The 19,313-nt window shown below is 38.9% G+C and overlaps 1 protein-coding gene and 1 long non-coding RNA gene across 9 annotated transcripts in view; one reads left to right on the top strand and one right to left on the bottom strand.

Annotated features, from left to right (window-relative positions):
- The window catches only part of KIF27 (kinesin family member 27), a 92,769-nt gene that overhangs the window by 60,113 nt on the left and 13,343 nt on the right, over positions 1 to 19,313 (top strand). For 3 of the 4 annotated variants that reach the window (XM_049650203.1, XM_049650120.1, XM_049650280.1), the window contains exons 12-14: positions 4,482 to 4,595; positions 8,007 to 8,183; positions 15,275 to 15,490. In XM_049650203.1, the coding sequence (XP_049506160.1) occupies positions 4,482 to 4,595; positions 8,007 to 8,183; positions 15,275 to 15,490 (507 nt within the window). The remainder of the gene's footprint in view (positions 1 to 4,481; positions 4,596 to 8,006; positions 8,184 to 15,274; positions 15,491 to 19,313) is intronic. The other variant, XM_049650353.1, reaches the window with a different exon arrangement.
- The window catches only part of LOC125937568 (uncharacterized), a 48,526-nt gene continuing 31,396 nt past the window's right edge, over positions 2,184 to 19,313 (bottom strand). For 3 of the 5 annotated variants that reach the window (XR_007462446.1, XR_007462440.1, XR_007462442.1), the window contains 4 exons: positions 19,071 to 19,159; positions 17,546 to 17,731; positions 3,225 to 3,312; positions 2,184 to 2,834 (listed from right to left, as the gene is read on the bottom strand). This is a non-coding gene — a long non-coding RNA (uncharacterized LOC125937568). Of the gene's footprint in view, positions 2,838 to 3,224; positions 3,313 to 17,545; positions 17,732 to 19,070; positions 19,160 to 19,313 lie in introns of all 5 variants that reach the window. The other 2 variants (XR_007462460.1, XR_007462473.1) reach the window with 2 other exon arrangements.

The following is a 19,313-nucleotide window of genomic DNA, read 5'->3' as shown; positions in this document are numbered from 1 at the left end:
TTAACTGAGCCGTCCAGGCACCCTCAATCTTTTTTTGTTTGTTTGTTTATTTTTATGTTTATTTTTGAGAGAGGGGGAAGGGGCAGAGAGAGGGGGTCACAGAGGATCCAAAGCAGGCTCCATGCTGACAGCAAAGAGCCCAAGGCAGGGCTCGAACTCACCAACTATTGAGATCATGACCTGAGCTGAAGTTGGACACTTAACCAACTAAGCCACCAAGATGCCCCCTTTGTTTTTTGTTTTTTTTTTTAATTTAGTTTTTTAGTTTTGAGAGAGCAAGCAGGGGAGGGGCAGAGAGAGAATCCCAAGCAGGCTCTGCGCTGTCAGTGCAGAGCGCAGCTTGAACTCACAAACTGTGAGATCATGACTTGAGCCGAAATCAAGAGTCAGATGTTTAACCCAGGTGCCCCTAGATTTTTCTCATCTTAAAATTATCCTTCTTTAACCTTATGCTTTTCTCTTTCTCTCTTCTCACCTTTAGAACCGAACTGGTTGGAAAAGTTTACTGCATCTGTTTCTGTTTCCTCTGCTTCCATTCATTCTCTCATCCTCTCCAGTTTGGTGTCTGGTTCCTGTCTCTACCATCTACTTCAAAGCTTTTGAGAAATTCACTAGTGCTTTCTCGGTCACTAAAGTCCTTAAAACCTCAGCTGCATCCAGCGTAGTTCACCACTCCTTCCTTCTTGAAATATTTTCCCCTTTGCCTTTGTGAAATTATATTCTTGTTTTTTTCCTCTGACTGCTTAATCTCTGTCTTTGCTAGTTCATCCTGCATGATCAGTACTTAATATATGGGAATTCCCCAAACCTCTAGGCTTATGCCTCTTCTGTCTTCTGTCTTTGATGACCTCATCTTTTTCCATGGCTACAATTTAACTCTGACAGCTTTCAAATTTAATCCTTAACCCCAGATTTGTACTTAGAGCTCTGGATTCCTATATCCAACCATTGACATCCTCATTAGGTTGTCTTATAGATTAAATTCATGATCTTCCTTACTTATCTCACCACAATTCCCCTCCCTGCTCCCTTCATAGGGGAAAATACATAGTTTTCCATGTGCTTTACCTAACATTTCAATCCATTCAAATAGGTAAGCTAGCAATCATCCTTGACTCTGTCTTCTTCCTAAGAAGGAACCACTAAGTCCTATATAGATTATATCTTCTGAATATCTTTAACCTATTCAATTCTCATTTCTACTACCGACAACCTAGTCTCTTTCTTATGGTCCTTCCTCCAATGTGAGGATTAGGTCTGCCTGTCAGTCACATGACCTTTGGGTCTCAGCTTCTCAGCTCTCTTAGATCATGGTTTAAACCAACAAGACATAGCACTGTCTAAGTCTCTATTTTGGGAAAAGAGAAAACTCTTTTGGTCAGAGTCCATACATAGTCTTCTGGAATGCAAATCTGCCTGTAACTTAAACATTTTACATTTTCATCTAGGGCAGTTTTGTTGCTTCTAGCCATATCTCTCATTCTAGGGAAACGACCCTATGTAAAGGGAGAATGACTATTCCAGAAAAAGGAAAAAGTCTATTCCAGAGATATATTAAAGTTTCCACTACTTCATGCAAAAACAGAAAAGCTGTTCACAGTCTTCTGTTTGGGGCTAACTTTCCAACATGCCTGTTTCTTCATTCTCCCTTTGACTAAACCATTTCCGGAGAATACCATGACGTCTGTGTAGGTTCTCCTTGGAGTACCAGTTCTTAACTGAAGTCCGTGCATAGGCTGTAAGAAAAAGTGTGGGAACCCTTGAAACTGTGGGTCATAGTGTGATCTTGAGCTTTTTACCTCTCTAAACACCAATTTTCTCCAGCTATCAAATGGAGTTTTTAATAGTCCCTGTCTCAGAAGATTATCGTGAGGATTAAATGGGACAATTAAATAGATATGAAAGCCTGCATCATACCTGGTGAACAGTTACTTTAATATTATAACAGGGATTATATCGTAAGAGAATGGCAATAACGTCGAGAGTAACATGTAGAGAGGATGACACCTACTATAGTACACTCACAAGAAGAGGAAGGGCAGAGTGTCTGCTCCAAGCAACTATAAGGTGCCTTTGTTTCAGCATCTTGGCGTTGCTGCGACTATGACGGGGGCTAAGTTATAACGACGGACGAGAGGCTAGGAAGCATGAAAAAATTAATGGGTAAATATAACAGGGTCGTATTCACTTGTAATACAATGCAGGTGAGCAGAGAAAATTTATTTAGTCTACAGCAGACCTGTGTTCTTTATGACACCACCACCCCTCTCACCCTGCCCAATCCACATCACGATAATTGCTGGAAGTCTAGGAACAAAGTAAATGTCCAATCTGTTCAAACCTTACTCTGGTAATTTAACCATTTCCTGTAAGTAACTCTCAGCTCTCTTGAATAAGAATATTCAGTCCAGTGTATGCGATGGTCAGGTATACAGCTTTTATTGCATCATGTGGAGTTGAAGAGAAAAGGATCACCTGAATTTCAGTTGGTCCTTGTGTGTGACTGGCTGGAATGTGCTCTCTCTTGTCTGCTTTTCTTTGCTGGGTCCCAATGATGAAGCCCCGAGTTGGCATAAACTTGTAGTCTGGTCTCACTTCCAGTTTAGAGCATGGAGGTGCTTTGGCTTCATCTCACCTCCTCTGGCATTATGAATCCCCATTGAAGCTACTAGGTCCCCATCTATCTTGCTAGCCCAGTGGCCTGTCCTCTTCTTCACTTTTGGGGTCAGTCATCGTGGGGAAACGGTCATTGGTTCTCAGGATCCACATCACTTGACGCCAAGGAGTCTATATGATGTCTCTTTCTGTTTTTTCTTCTCTTTTTCTTTCTTCTTCTTCTTTTAAATAAATGTTTATTTATTTTTGAGAGAGAGCATGAACAGGGAAGGGGCAGAGAGAGAGGGAGACAGAGAATCCCAAGCAGGTCCCACACTGTCAGTGTAGAGCCCGACGTGGGGCTCGAACTCATGAACTGTGAAATCATAACCTGAGCCAAAATCGAGAGTCTGATGCTTAACCGCTGAGCCACCCAGACACCTCTCATCCCTCTTTCCCTGATCGAACTTTTCTGCTCTTTCAGCGAGGCTGGGCAGCCCCCTGTGGGTGGGTCCTCTGCACTACCGTCTGCATGTTGCCCCTCTGCCCCCAGTGATATACCTTACTTATCACCCCCTTTCTGGGCCAAAATTCGGAGGGAGGAAAACTGGAACACACATCTTTCTTACCATCTCTTTCTTTCTTTCTGCCATTCCCAGGGCTAGAACATGATAGAGTTTCCTTTTACTTCCTTTATATCAGTACTTCTGAAATTACCTGTGGAGAAGGTGCAGTTTTCATTTTATTATTAGCTTGTCAAGCCCATTTTAGTATTAAAATGAAAATGAAATAAAAAATTAAAATATATAATAAGTCAATCTTTTAATTATTTATTGTAACTATTAATATTCAACAGACATAAAATTATTCTGTCCAATTTTATAAAGGTTTCTAAACGCTTTCAATTTCTGTAGTTTTATCCATCATGGACCAATAAGCAATAGTAATGCAGACCAGCCCACTTTGGTTCATGGCCTCCTTCCTTATTCCTGCTAAGGTAGTGGTGGACAGAGGCATCATCTCTAAACCCAGGAGAAATGGGTTTTAAGAAACCCATCTTAAAATGTGGATGGAAAATAAAGGACCATGATCTATCTTTTTAAAAAAATTTATTTATTTATTTATTTTGAGGGAGAGCACGAGTAGGGGAAGGGCTGAGAGAGAGTCAGAGAGAGAGTCCCAAGCAGGCTCTGTGATGTCAGCACAGCTAGATGCGGGGTTCAGTCTCACGAACCATGAGATCACGACCCAAGCCGAAATCAAGAGTTGGACACTTAACTGACTGAGTCGCCCAGGAGCCCCATATCTTTTTTTTTTTAAGTTTATTTATTTAAGCAATCTCTACACCCAGCGTGGGGCTTGAACTCATGACCCCGAGATCAAGAGCTGCATGCTATACTGACTCAGCCTGCCAAGCACACCCCATCATCTATCTTGAAAGGCTGTTCTCATGCACAAAATCCTATTTCTGAATGACAGAAACTGAATATTACTTTTCATATTTCTACTGTCATGACTTCTAGTATCCCCATGGCAGATGGGTGCCTTGGGGAGACTAACTAAAAGGTCATGAGCTCAGAAAGGCAGAAGAGAAAAGCACATTTATAATTTTCAGACTCTTAACCTGCTGTGCTGATTTGTAACACTGGCAAACAATGAAAAAAAACCAAGTGATGTTAGTAAACCTTGATTTGCTGTGAGATTTTATTGCTTCAATGAGGGGCTAACATAATTTTCCTCTCCAGTAGCCCCAACCTTCATCTACGCATTTTCTTTCTTTTTACAAGGAAGAAAGTAAATGTGAAGAAAATGATTATCTGCATAAATATTTAATGATGGCCAGGAAGTAAAAGCAATAAGGTGTTTTTAATTTCTGTTCTCTACAGGAACTAAAGTCAAAAACAGAACAGGAAGACTCTCTGACACTAGAAACCGAGGACCTTGATGCATTTAAGATGAAAAAGAGAAAAGGTTCGTTTGGAAGTATAGACCAGTTCCAGGTTTGTCGATTCTGTTTAGTGTTTCCTGCTTTCTCTTTGCTTTGATGGTTGTTTAAATAGAGGTAAAAAGTGGTGTACTCTGAATAAAATCTTCAAACACTGGACTTTACCACTGGACTACAAATTTTCTAATTATTTCTCCCAAAGCTTTTCTGTTATTAAAAAATTACTCTCAGGCACTTGAGCGTCCAACTTTGGCTCAGGCCATGATCTCACAGTTTGTGATTTGAGCCCGCGTCAGACTCACTGCTGTCAGCACAGCTTGGGATTCTCTCTCTCCCTCTCTCTCTGTCCCTCTGCCACTTGTATCTCTCTCTCAAAAACAAAATGAACATTAAAAAAAATTACTCTCTCATCCAGAAATGTGCTTGTATTCTTTTTTCAGTAGAATGCATTTATTTGGGGGCATCTGGGTGGCTCAGTTGGTTGGGCATCAGGCTTTGGCTCAGGTCATGATCTCGTGGTCAGTGAGTTCGAGCCCCACATCAGGCTCCCTGTTGACAGCTCAGAGCCTGGAGCCTGCTTTGGATTCTGTGGTCCCCCTCTCTCTGCCCCTCCCCCCCTCAAAAATAAACATAAAAAAAAGAATGCATTTATTTGAATGTTGTAGAATGTAAACATGAAATCCATGTTCACTGGATTGTATTTATTCCCATGGAAACAATACATTTCTAAAAATCAGAGCCCTCCATTCAAACATAACCAAATTATATATGCACCATATATGATGTATTAAAAGTTATTGTTTTAGTGCCACATTTATTTTTTTAAATGTTTATATATTTTTGAGAAAGAGTGAGTGGGGAAGGGGGAGAGAGAGAGGGAGATAGGGAATCACAAGCATACTCCACACTATCAGCACAGAGTTCCATGTGGGGCTCGAATTCATGAACTGTGAGATCACAACCTGAGCCAAAACCGCAGGGTCGGATGCTTAGCCAACTAAGCCACCCAAGTACCCTGTTTTAGTGCCACATTTAAAAAGTGATATCTATAAACTAACTCAAAGTTCTAGGAAACAAAATTTTATTTTTATGTAAATTCAAAATGGCAGTTCTAAAAATCTTAAAAACACTGCAGTTAAACCTAATTACACTCAAACGCTAAATACATCACCTTCTGAAAAATTTATTTGCTCTTTCTTAAATTTTATGTATTTTAATAGTAAAATTGAGGACATGAATGTATTCCGAGTTATTTATTTTACCTAGTATGTTTTAGACATTGGTTAAGCGCTATCACTCTGACATTCTGTGCTGCTTGGTAATAACATTTCTGGGCAGAAAGGGTATGTGGGAGAGTAGGAGAGGTAGGAACGCACAGAGCAGTGAGACCTGTTTTTCAAAACACTAAGGATCTAAATTTTAAATGAATACAACAATAAAAAGATTTCCACAGCTTGCACTATATTGGGTTAAAAATATTAATAAAACAAAAACAAAACTTCATGTTTTTAAACACTGCAAAAGAAAAACCCACTTTCCAGAATTTGACCCTAAATAAGAACAAGATTATAAAGTAATCAATATGGGTATCCAAAGAGCTTAGAATAGGATATTGATTTGTTATGAAGCTCCTTTATAAGGAAGTATTTTTTGAATTGTGTGATAGGAACTGTGTGATAGGAACCTTTGCTATTAAAGGAGAAAACACAAATCAAGAAATTTTCAGAAAACTTACTAAGGTACAGTGAATTGTATAAATCGTAACCTTTATTATATCAAATGCAGAAAAATCCACTCATTTATTATTTCCCTAAAAAACCTGTATTATGTGCACTCCTACCCATTCTTCAAAGCACTGCCAAAATATTTCTTACTCTGTGAGGCCAGCACTGACATTTCTTAGAGCCATTCCAGTCCCTCACTCCCTTTTTGCTGACATGGTACCTGGGAGTTAGCTGTATACAGCATTTATTAGCAACAATCATAATTTTTCAGGTTTCCCTCCTATTGGAATGGACCTTACAAAAGATCTGTTATTAATTTTTCAAACCCCACTCCAAGTCAAGGAATGTTCATAGAATATGTTTTAGCTAATTGCTAGACTTCATAGGTTCTCCTGTATGGAGTTTCTAAGGTAGAGCTGGATATAACAAAACAAAAGTGTCTCTATAGTTGTTCTGGGATATCCTTCCTGTTTCTTATAAACTGTAGAGCTACTATTATAGGCTTCAATATTACTTCAATATTATTTGGATGTGATAGTGCTTATAGGGCCATGCTATCTAGGTCTGGATGGAGGACTGCATAGCACTGGATCTACTTTGCTTTGGCCACTTCCCTCTCTTTTCCTCATGCATATTCACTATCTCATTGTTTTGTTGTTTTTTTAATGTTTATTTATTTTGAGAGAGAGCACAAGCGGGAGAGGGGCAGAGAGGGAGAGAGAGAACCCCAAGCAGGGTCTGTGTTGTCAGCACACAGCCCGACAGGGCTCAGTCTCACAAACCGTGAGATCATGACCTGGGTCAAAGATCAAGAGTTAGACGCTTAACGGACTGAGCCACCCAGACACCCCATCTCATTTTTTAATATAGATTTCTAAGCACCATTTTCATCAATTGGAGAAGAACTGGAAAATAGTACTGAATGATTTGTTTCCCTATTATCTGTTGTTTATCTGGCATTGCTTCATTACCATGTCCGCAGTGCGGATGGGCGCTTGGTAGAGCTGATCTTGGACAGTCATATTCCATTCATATTTTTTTCTTTCTGGGTATCCTCGATTTGAGAGAATACTAAGATACTTGTTTTGGAACTCCTTCCAGCTCATTTTATCTTACAATTGATGTTGACAGGCTACAGTGCAGAGTGGATTTCCATGCTCTATTATATGTGTCTTCCACCGTGTATTCGTTTACTTACTTCGTTGATTAGTTAGTTGGATCAGGCATTCATTCAGTCATTCATATAACATTTTATTGAAGACCGGTCATGGGCCAGGAAGTATAGCAGGCCTTGGGGATAGAGAGTTAGAAAAACAGTCTGTCCAGTCAGTCAAGGAACTCAGTCAGTCGGGGAGACAGACTGTAGAGCAACACACAGTGTAAGTGCTGTGATGGAGGTATGTTCCTCTACGACAGAGAAAAAGATCCCCCAGCCTGTTCTCAGAATTACCTCTTAATATATGTATGGAAAAATTGTCAGTCCTTTTGTCAACTTAGAAAATCCCAGACTCAAACATGTTCGGAGAATACATCTTAATTCCCTATAAAACACAGCAAGATGTTAACTGGAACCACTTCCTAACGATTTTAGACAGGAACACTGTTTTATTATTCTCACCAATAGTTTTTAAATGTTCATTTAAGGTATTTTAGCCAATCTGAAATGACATTATTACAATATACATCCTATGGCAGAAGAAAAACAAATGATGTAATAACATTTCTTTGAAATTTTAATGTAGAAATTGGATGAGCAAAAGAAATGGTTAGATGAAGAAGTAGAAAAAGTCCTGAACCAACGCCAAGAATTGGAGGAGCTGGAAGAAGATTTAAAAAAACGAGAGGCCATAGTTTGTAAGAAGGAGGCCCTGTTACAGGAGAAGAGCCACCTGGAAAATAAGAAGTTGAGATCTAGCCAGGTATGCTATTTGTTATGCTCTTGGATTCTGTGTGTAAACTAGGATTACCTTTCTCTCTAAGAAGTAAAGCATACTACTATGAAATTAGAAACCAAAAGAAAACTCTTCTGGTTTTCAATGTATTTTTGCATATTAGTGCTTATTTAATGACCACCACTAAAATCTATTGCAATTTTGAAGTCGAATGTTCGATGTCCATTGGTTCAATGTTCTGCCAAGTATATTATTATTAACATTTTTGGGTATTTGAAAAATTATGGTAAAATAGACATAACATAAAATTGGCCATTCTGACCATTTTTAAGTGTGTGATTCAGTGGCATTAATTACGTTCACAATGTTATACAACCATCACCCTATTTCCAAAATGTTTTATTACCCCAAACAGAAAGTCTATAACCATTAAGCAGTAACTCTCCTTTTCTCCCTGCAACCTCTATTATTAAGTTTAGTGGATATTTAAGGAATAAATTGTACCATTTGATGCTGTATAGAGAACACTGGTAATTTGGGAAAATAGACTTAAAAATGATCTAGCTATTGGGGTGCCTGGGTGGCTCAGTTGGTTGAGCGTCCTACTTCAGCTCAGGTCATGATCTTACCATTTGTGAGTTTAAGCTCCACATCAGGCTCTGTGCTGACAGCTCGGAACCTGGAGCCTGCTTCAGATTCTGTGTCTCCCTCTGTCTCTGTCCCTCCCCTCCTCGCACTCTGTCTCTCCCTTTCTCTCAAAAATAAATAAACATTAAAAAAAAATGATCTAGCTATCACTACTACCCAAAGTTAGGGGTTTGCAGGGTTGCTGTAAAAGAGAGATTTTATGTGATGAAGATTTGTTCAGTTTTCAAATTATAATGACTTGGGGACCTTTACAAGAACTTTTGCTGGAGAACATGGGTTTTATGAGCCAAAGAAGTGATTTTTATGAAGGGGTTTGCCTCAATTTCAGGTTTTGAAAAAGGAATGATTATGGAAGGAATAGAAGAACCAGGGGATACGTTTTTTGGATGTAGCTATGTATATTTTCAACTATAGCAATAACAGCATCTGAAAATGAAGCTGGCTTGCCCCAGACTTGAGGAGGACTTTCTGCCCATCAGGCCGAGGACAGTCTATACATTGAGTAATTGAATAGCGAGGACCAATGACCTGCCTCTTTAGTAGACCTTCCTTTCAGGCTCCTTTCAGTAAGATCTGAGATGATGGTCGTGTGTTCTTAGCCTCTCCACCTCAATACAACAGGCAGACAAGTGTGGAAACCTGAACTTAACCTCTGCTCTGTCCTCCTTTCCTCATTCATGTTGAATAGCTATTGGCACCCAGGGATAGGGGCAGCCCCTCTAACCAGGCTTGTTGTTGGTGCTATATTAGGTAGCTTGCTCACGCTGGCTGTAAGGGCCAAGTTTTATTTTTACTTTTATATATTTTTTTATTTTTTAAGTTTATTATTATTACTTTTAAGTAGTCTCTACACATCGCATGGGGCTCAAACTCACTACCCTGAGATCACAGGTTGCACCCTCCTCCAGTGGAGCCAGCCAGGCGCCCCGTCAGGGCCGAGTTTGAAAAGCTACCCCTCAAAACATGTAAATGACAGCAAGAGAGATGAACACATTTAAATATCAATGTGTAAATAGAAGAAAATAAACTGGGACCTTTACTATACGTTCCATATCACAAAAGAAAAAAGAGGAAAAAACAAAAAAAAACCCTTTCTCCTGAAATAAGTTTACTTCATGATACAGGGGGGAAAAAATTGAAGTTTTCTACTTTGAACAAGATGTAAAATTTAGGAAGCAAGAACATACTGAGGTAAGTAGAGAGTACAAATAAATGAAACCCACAACAGAGCAAAGCAAAATTGATTCTTTGAAGATTGTTTTAATGAAACAGAAGAGAAACTTGATGATGTTATACTGCTGGGTTCTTTTCTGAACAAAAGGCGTGAATAGATTACATTTTTTTCCAGTGTTTTAAGAAATATTTATAAGGTTCAATCCTATGCATTTTGGACATGGAATGTGATATAAAAAAAACTATTTTCATACCATATACGATTTCAACTCAAAGTAAATCGAAGACCTAAATGTAAGAGGTAAAACTATAAAACCCTTAGAAGAAAACAAAGGTGTAAATCTTTGTGATCTTGGGTTAAGCAATACTTTCTTTGCTATACCTGAAGCAAAAGCAATAAAAGAAACATTAGATAAATTGGACTTCATCAAAATTAAAAACATTTGTTATGCAAAGGATACCATCAAGAAAGTTGGTGTTGAAAAGACAACCCACAGAATGGGGAGAAATGTTTGCAAATCATATACTTGATAAAGGACTTGTCTCTAGAATATATAAAGAAGTCTTAACTCAGTAATAAAAAGACAATTCAATTAAAAATGGGTGAAGGATCTAGTAGACATTTCTCAAAGAAGATATACAAATGGCCAATAAACATATGAAACATCAGTAGCCATCAGGGGTATGCAAATCAAAACAGAGATGAGATACTCCTTCACACTTACTGGGATTGCTGTAGTCAGAAAAATAGATACTAAGTGTTGGCGACAATATGAAGAAATTGGAATTTTAATGCACTGCTTGTGGGATTGTAAAATGGTACAGTTGCCTCGGATAACTATCTTACAGTTCCTCAAAAGGTTAATCATAGCATTACTATGTCACCCAGCCACTCCACTCCTAGGTATATATCCAAGAGAAGTGAAAGCACATGTCTACACAAAAGCTTGTACATGAATGTGCATAATAACAGCATTATTCACAATAGCCTCAAAATGAAAAAATTCAAATGTCCCATTAGCTGATGAATGGAATAAACAGAAAGTGATATATCTATACTAGGGTATGTTACTCAGCTATAGAAAAGAATGAAGTTCTGATACATGCTGCCACGTGGATGAACCCCAAAAGCATTGTGTTAAGGGAAAGAAACCAGTCACGAAAGACACATGTTGTATGTACATGTAATTTATATCAATGTGCAGATGAGGCAAGTCTGTAGAGACAAAAAGTAGAATAATGGTTGCTTAGGGCTGAGTGGGGAATGGGGAGTGGAATGACTGCTAGGGGGCATGGGGTTTTATTTTTGAGGACAATGAAAACGTTCTAAAATTGATTGTGGTGATGGGTGCACAACTCTGTGAGTATACTAAAAGCCATTGAATTATACACTTAAATCGGGGACTTAGGGGCACCTGGCTGGCTCAGTCTGTAGAGTGTGCAACTCTTGGTCTCAGGATTGGGAGTTCAAGACCCATATTGGGTATAGAGATTACTTAAAATAAAATCTTTAAAAATAAATAACTAGGTGAATTGTTCGGTATGTGAATTAGATCTCAATAAAGCTATTACTCAAAAAAAAAGCTATAAGCCCATAAAGGAAAAAAAAAAAAAGATACAGAAGACTAAAGGTTACCAAAAAGTGTAAGATGGGAAGGTATAGGTAAGTAGTTACTTACTTAGCAGAAGAGGCTGGAATCCAAATGCCTTGAGAGCTTAAGAGGGACATGAATGAGAGCTGTAGCATGAGCTTTTTTTTTTTTTTTTTTTTTTTTTTTTGAGAGATAGAGCATGAGCGGGATAGGGGCAGAGAGAGAGGGAGACACAGAATCCAAAGCAGGCACCAGGCTCTGAGCTGTCAGCACAGAGCCCAGTGCGGGGCTCAAACTCACAGACCGCGAGCCAAAGTCAGACCCTTAACCAACTAAGTCACCCAGGCACCCCTAGTATTTTGTTTGTTTTTGTTTTTTTTAATAATACCTTTATGAGAGGAGTGCCTGGGTGGCTCAGTTGGTTGAGCATCCGACTTCGGCTCAGATCATGATCTCATAGTTTGTGGGTTCAAACCCCGCATCAGGCTCGATCTCATAGTTTGTGGGTTCAAACCCCACGTCAGGCTCTGTGTGATAGCTCAGAGCCTGGAGCCTGCTTCGGATTCTGTATCTCCTTCTCTCTCTGCCCCTCCCCCACTTGTGCTCTGTCTCTCAAAAATAAATAAATGTAAAAAAAAATTTTTTTTTAGTAATGATACCTTTATGAGATAGAATTCACATAGAATACAAAAAGACTCCGAAATGAAGGGACTAAGATTTTCAGAAGGCAGAAGTGAGGCATAGGATGGAAACGACATCATCAGGAAACCACCCTTTTCTCACTTCGAAGACCAGACGGTTTATTTTCTGAAGCTTGAACCAGGTACAGCAGATCGTCACGGTAAGTCAGAATACTCAAAAGAGGTAATGAATAAAAGTCAGTCTACGTAGGAATCCTGAGATAGCCATTTCCTAACACCTACTTGGATCCCAAAATGCTGACAGCCAGATTTATACTTCCAAACAAGACATTGTTGGATTTTCTGAAACAGTCCATGAAGAAAGACCTAAAAACACCCTTGGGGGCCCCCAACTAAGTGGCCAGACCCCAGATACATCCCATGGTGACAAAGTATACCTACTACAGAACTTATCAGCATTTTCATACCTAACTCTTAAATGTGACATCCATGTCAGGAATGCTACTAACTTGAAAGTCAGAGTCCAAAAGAAAAAAAGAAGGTCAGAGACATCAGAAATAGAGGAAGGAGCTGAAAAAAACTTTCAAAAAACCTTTAATATTCTCAGGGTGTTGAAAGATTATATAGTCTATCCATAAAATGAGAACTGCTAGAAATTTAAACATTTTATTTTTAATTTTTTCAACATATGTTTTATATTCTAGAGAGAGAAAGAGCATGCGAGAGGGAGAGAGGGACAGAGAGGGAGATAGAATCTTAAGCACGCTCCACACTCATCACGGAGCCCAACACAGGGCTCAATCCCATGACCTTGGAATCATGACCTGAGCCGAAATCAAGAGTCAGATGCTCAACTGACTGAGCCACCCAGGCACCCCGAGAACTGTTGGAAATTTAAAGCGTTGGAGGATAACATTGAGAAAATATCCCAGAAAGTAAATAAAAGAATAAATTAATAGAAAATAAGAGAAAAAAATTTAATTGGCAGATAAATCCAGAAGTCCAACGTCCAAGAAATAGAATTTCAGAAAGCTATAACAGAGAAAACAGAAGAGGGGACTATCAAAGACAATACAAAAAATTTTCCCAACACTGAAGATGTGAGACTCTAGATGGAAATTGGTCATCAAGGGCCCAGCAAAATGAGTGCCAAAAGCTTATCACTGAAGTTTTAAGTATACTGAGGAAAAAAAAAAAGATCCTGAAAACTACCAGATAGAAGACATGAGTCACTTGTAAATCTCAACAATCAGAATGATATTGGACTTCTCAACCTTCTTCAGTAGAAACTAAGACCTGCAGCAGTCTTCCAACTCACAAGGAAAATTATTTCCAATCAAGACTTCTTTTGAGCCTAACTCTGAATCAAATATGAAGGCAGAATAAGGGCATTTTCAAGTGAAAAGAATGATCTCTGACCTCATCTCTCAGGAAACTACTTGAGGATATGCTCCACAAAAATGAGGGCATCAGCTATGAAAAAGGAAGACTTGGGGTACTGAAAGTGTGATCCAACATGGAAATTCCAGGGATAATACTAAAAGGAAGTTCCAGAATAACTAGTCCAGTTTGGAGCAGGAGGATGGAGATTTCAGGCAAAATGTTTCCAGAAAAAGAATAGAACAAAAAGATGACCTGATTTAAGTTTTGGTCAAGTGAAAAAAAACAGTATTGAGAGGAACTGTGTAATTGTATTGGAGAAGAATTAGTAGAACATACCAGCAGTCATACCCTATGGAAAATGATAATTTTATATGAGACATTTGAGCTGTGAATAATATTCACAAAGCTATGTGAACTGAATATTGATTTAACATAAAACTGTAATACACCTTATACTGGGAGACTAGAGGGAGGGGAAGTAGAGGAGGCATAATAGTGCCAAGTGCTCGTCTTCCATAATAGTCCATCTGTGGGCACTATTTGAAATTGGTTATGTTATTTAGAAACATGGACATTAACACAAGCAGAAATAGCTAGAAAGGTTGAAGATAGTTGTTTCTGGAGAGTGGGACTCAGGTAAGAGGGTGGGGTAGGGAGCCTGCTTTTTTAAAAACTTTTAAACCTGTGGTATATATACATGTAATTACTTAGATGAAAATCCATTTTAAGAATTTTCTTTTTTTAATGTTTGTTTATTTTGAGAGAGACAGAACATGAGCCAGGAAGTCGTGAGAGAGAGGAAGAGAGAGAGAATCCCAAGCAGGCTCCACACTACCAGCGTAGAGCCTGACGCAAGGCTCACACTCACTGTGAGATCTTGACCTGAGCCAAAATCAAGAGCTGGATACTTAACTGAATGAGCCACCCAGGTGCCCCTTAAAAATTTTCTTAAAAAAAAAATTCTTTTAAGTTAGGCCATAATGAAGATCTCCATTACTCTAATTGGCCATATTTTCTGACCAGAATGAAATAAGAGCAGAAACAAATTATATGTTTAAACAACAAACCAAATCTCAACCTATAGAGAAGTTATAGTTACAGACCATATAACTGTGTAACAGGCCAAGGAAGAAAAGTTTAATTTAGAAAATAATACAAAAGAAAAATATTACCTCTTTTTTAAAAAAAATTTTTTTAACGTTTATTTATTTTTGAGACAGAGACAGAGCATGAACGGGGGAGGGTCATAGAGAGAGGGAGACACAGAATCTGAAACAGGCTCCAGGCTCTGAGCCGTCAGCACAAAGCCCGACGTGGGGCTCGAACTCACGGACCGTGATATCATGACCTGAGCCGAAGTCAGACGCTTAACTGACTGAGCCACCCAGGCGCCCCCCAAAAAATGTTACCTCTTAAAACCAATACTCTGTAGTCTGGTATAGCCAAGCAATACTTGGCAGTAAATTCATCATTGGAATCTCCATTAAAAAAAAAAAAAGGCATTCGACTTAAGATTTTAAAAAATGAACCCCCCAGCCCAAAAAACTCCATAAGAGAAAACAATAATGTGGAAGCTCAAAATATATTCAGTTAGTAACTTTTTTCTGTTTTTCCTAATTTATATGCAGTTTGGGTTTCTAATAACTGTCTTTGGGGTGTTTGGTTGATTGTGTCTTTTTAGGTCTTAAACACAGATAGTTTGAAAATATCAACTCGCCTGAACTTGTTGGACCAAGAGTTGTCTGAAAAGAATGTAGAGCTGCAACGCAGCACGGCTGAGGAGAAAATAAAGATTTCTGAACAAGTTCAGGCCCTCCAGAAAGAGAAGGATCAGCTACAGAGACGAAGAAACAGTGTGGACGAGAAACTTAAAAATGGTAGTGTGTTGTCACCTGAAGTAAGTCAGTATTCTTTAGAACTGGAAGTGCTCTATGATGGGTCACTTGGATGATTCCCTCCGTCTTTGTTAACTTAAACATAAAAATGGATAAATCTGGTAAACTCTGTTTTCTTGAAACTTTGTCAGATGTAATGAGTTGAGCTGGCACCCATTAGGTGCCATAAGCCATGCTTGACCAGAGACTGTAATATCCTCACACAGGGGTCCGTGAACATGGCCTCCTACTGGCATCTCCACGGATGGGAAACTAACATTTACCTTGAGTAGGGACTTTCTCAGCTGGGGTTTCTCATCTGACATCACAGAACACAGATGAGCTGAAGAACTCTTTTTCTCAGTTCTTCCGAAGAGAGCACCTACCTCCTCTCTCTGCAACTTTCTTGAACGATATTAGGTAATTCGTTACATACATGAATGACTAGGACATTAAGGGTTAATTCCTTCAGAAAGGCCCAGCCTGCAGGAGCATATTCCAGCCCAAGTAGATGCATAGAACTCAAATCCCAATAAAAATACCTTTGAGTTGCAGTTTTCATTTGGGAGAGCTTATGGCTCCTCTCACCTTTATTTTTTTAAACTCTATAAAAGATAGTATATTTATTGGCTGTCACAATTGTCCCAGACTTTGTCTTTTTTCAAAATTTTACATCAGTTGGCAATGGTACTTATCCCTTACTTTATCAGACAAGTATGAGTTTTTGAGCCTACATGTTCTCTACAAATATTTTGTAAGTTTATTGATTTATTTTGAGAGGAGAGAGAGAGTACAAGCAGGGGAGGGGCACAGAGAGAGAGAATGCCAAGCAGGCTCTGCATTGTCAGCGCAGAGCCAGACATAGGGCTCCAACTCACGAACTGTGATATCATGACCTGAGCCAAGATCAAGAGTCATATGCTTAACCAACTGAGCCCCCCACATGCCCCTCTATGCAAATATTTATTGTTGCTGTCCTGTCATGACCAAAGCAAGAGAAGATTGTTAAGGGAAAGTGAGTAGCTGGGGATCACGCACCTTGCCGAATCTCGTATGGTTTTAGATTGGAGCAAATGGGAGATGGAAGTTAAGGGGGCTGGGTAAGAAGGAACAAGAGCAAAGATTTCATAAATGAGATTGTTGTTCACTGTGTGGATGAAAGAAATTGAAGACTACCTTGATTGGGGGCTATGTGGCATTATAAGCTTCACTGCCCAGTTTAATAACATGAGTAGCTGAGAGGATCACAGAATCAGACTGTCCTCCTGGGGCTGTTAAATTGGAGCCTGGCCTTGTAGATCGAGAGGTATGAGAGCCTAAGATACTGCAAAATATAATATTAGTATTTAAGGAATTCTTGCCTGCCCAAGACTGTTACCGGACCCTATAGAAGAAACCAAAACAGTAAAAAGCATTATGCTTCTTTTGAGAAATTCATACTCTATCTGGGGAAAAGAGACAAATATAAGAAAACTCTAAACCCTGAAGAACATAAAAAAAGCAAGTTATAATAATGTAATAAAACTATACTTATTATATTATTTATACAAAGCAATGCAGTGATCACGTGGGGGGAAGATTCATCAAGGCAACTTTGGTGCATTAGAAACTTGAGCTGAGGGGTGCCTGGGTGGCTCAGTCGGTTGGGTTTCCAACTTCAGCTCAGGTCATGATCTCATGGTCCATGAGTTTGAGCCCCGCATCGGGCTCTGTGCTGACAGCTCAGAGTCTGGAGCCTGCTTCCAATTCTGTGTCTCCCTCTCTCTCTGCCCCTCCCCAGCTCAGGCTCTGTCTCGCTCTCTCAAAAATAAATAAATGTTAAAAAAAAAAAATTTAAAGAAACTTGAGCTGAATTATGAAAACCACGATACTGGCAGATAACAAGAAAGAAGGCCATTGTAGATAGAACACCATAAATAAGGCATGGAGAAGGGAACGAGCAAATTATTTTTGCAGAAGGGGTAGAAGTTCCATTGTCACTATCAAGAAACATTTACATTTCTATTTCATATAGAATTCTGTAACTAAAAAACATTATTTAGGGTTTTGTGGGGAAAACACAGCACCATGCATAATACCTGTGTAGCAGCCAGTCTGGATTGGTTTGAGGGAATGATGAGCCTCCTACAATTCGTGGGGTTCCATCAGCTATGGGAGCTTCCGTGCAGCCTTCTTCCACAAGGTTGGTTCTTCTTAGTGTCAGTCTCAAGTGGGCTCTGCTCTCACTACTGTCTTAATGCCAAGATTAACATTACCAAACAGATCTGCCAATAGCAGGTGATCAGGAACATGAGATTGTGATGTGACACAAGACATCAGTAAAATCTAGGTGCAATAGTTGGCTGTTTCGATGTCTTTAAACTAGCTTAGAATTATTTTCTCTTGCCACAATAGATTAAAACCGTTTTCATAATGGGAAGTGATAGAAAGATTTTAGATTAAACTAGTACAGGATTCTGCAACAATTTAATACAGACAAATACTTCGTTCTGTGGGTAAATTCCGTAAACAAATTTAAAAAAATACTTCAACTCCATTTTTCTAATAATTCACAGCAGTTGCTCAGTGAGAGGGGCATAGGAGAAAATATAAGAACTATTATGTTTATTTCACTTGTACTTTCAATTTCATGTTTTATCACTAAACTGCATGCATATAACTTGCGGAGAAAGTTTATTTATGTTTATTTCACTTGTACTTTCAATTTCATGTTTTATCACTAAACTGCATGCATATAACTTACGGAGAAATATACGTATATACAGTGCTTAAAAGTGTTTACTTTATGTGTGTTTGGTTTTGGTTTTGGTTTTCCGCTGATAGGGATGTGTGATCTAAACTGTTTGGAGACCCCCTGCTTTAGGTGCTTGTTGCTCTCAGTGTGCTCTCTGGATCTGCAGCAGCCTCACCTGGGAGCCTGTTAGAAATGCAGAGCCTTGGGCCACACCCAGACCTGCTGAATCAGAAATCTGCATTTTAACAAGATCCCTGGTGCATGTGTGAAAAAGCAGTGCTCTGTGATAAAACATTAGTCAACTCTTGATAATCTGTCATTTGCCTCCAGGCCATTTTTCATCCTGGAACAGTTTCCCATTGCCATTCATCTTGCCAACCCACACCTCTTGCTGGGTTCAAGGGAATCACGAATATTTATACACTGCAGCCTCACTGGATTGGGCCATCCTCAGGGTTCTGTATTCATACTGCCTTATATTATCTCAGTACTTCCCTAACTTAGATGCAAACTATAGAAACTAAATTTGGGCCAAATTGTTCTCAGACATATATAAAGGTAAACTCTTGCCACATTTGTTTTTGGAAAATATCATAGTATGCATTCAAAAGTTAAATATGTTCTTTGGATAGTCCACTTTTATTTTCTGGTTCCTCTTATCCATTCACCAATGTACCTTTCAGGACTTAAGTTTGTTTTTCTTAAAAAGGTGAATATTATTTTCTTCCTGATGGAGTGATTATCAAATCATCAAATCCTTGATGGTTAGTGATTGCACAGAGAAACAAAATAGCTCTTTCAGGAGATATTTTATAAAATTTTTTTTTAGTAAGTATTACTCAACCTCCCACTGGAATGAGTTAACATACCTTTTCCCTGGATTCCAGAAAAGGAGTTCTGAAAGTCAGTCTATTCTTTAGGTAGATCAGAAATATTAACCTTATTTTCTCTTGAAATGCTGGGGGAAGGAGTGGAAAGAAATATTTCGATCACATAATCAGACATATGAAAATATTTTTTTCTCCTTTTTCCTCATTAACTCATTCAGCAGATACTTACTGAGTTTAAACTGTATGATAGGTACTGTGCCAGGCAGTAAGGACTTGAGTATG

This window comes from Panthera uncia, chromosome D4, assembly GCF_023721935.1.
Source record: "Panthera uncia isolate 11264 chromosome D4, Puncia_PCG_1.0, whole genome shotgun sequence".
Taxonomy (NCBI): domain Eukaryota; kingdom Metazoa; phylum Chordata; class Mammalia; order Carnivora; family Felidae; genus Panthera; species Panthera uncia.
The sequence above is the reverse complement of the archived record's forward strand: the minus strand, read 5'-3'. Positions and strand labels throughout refer to the sequence as shown.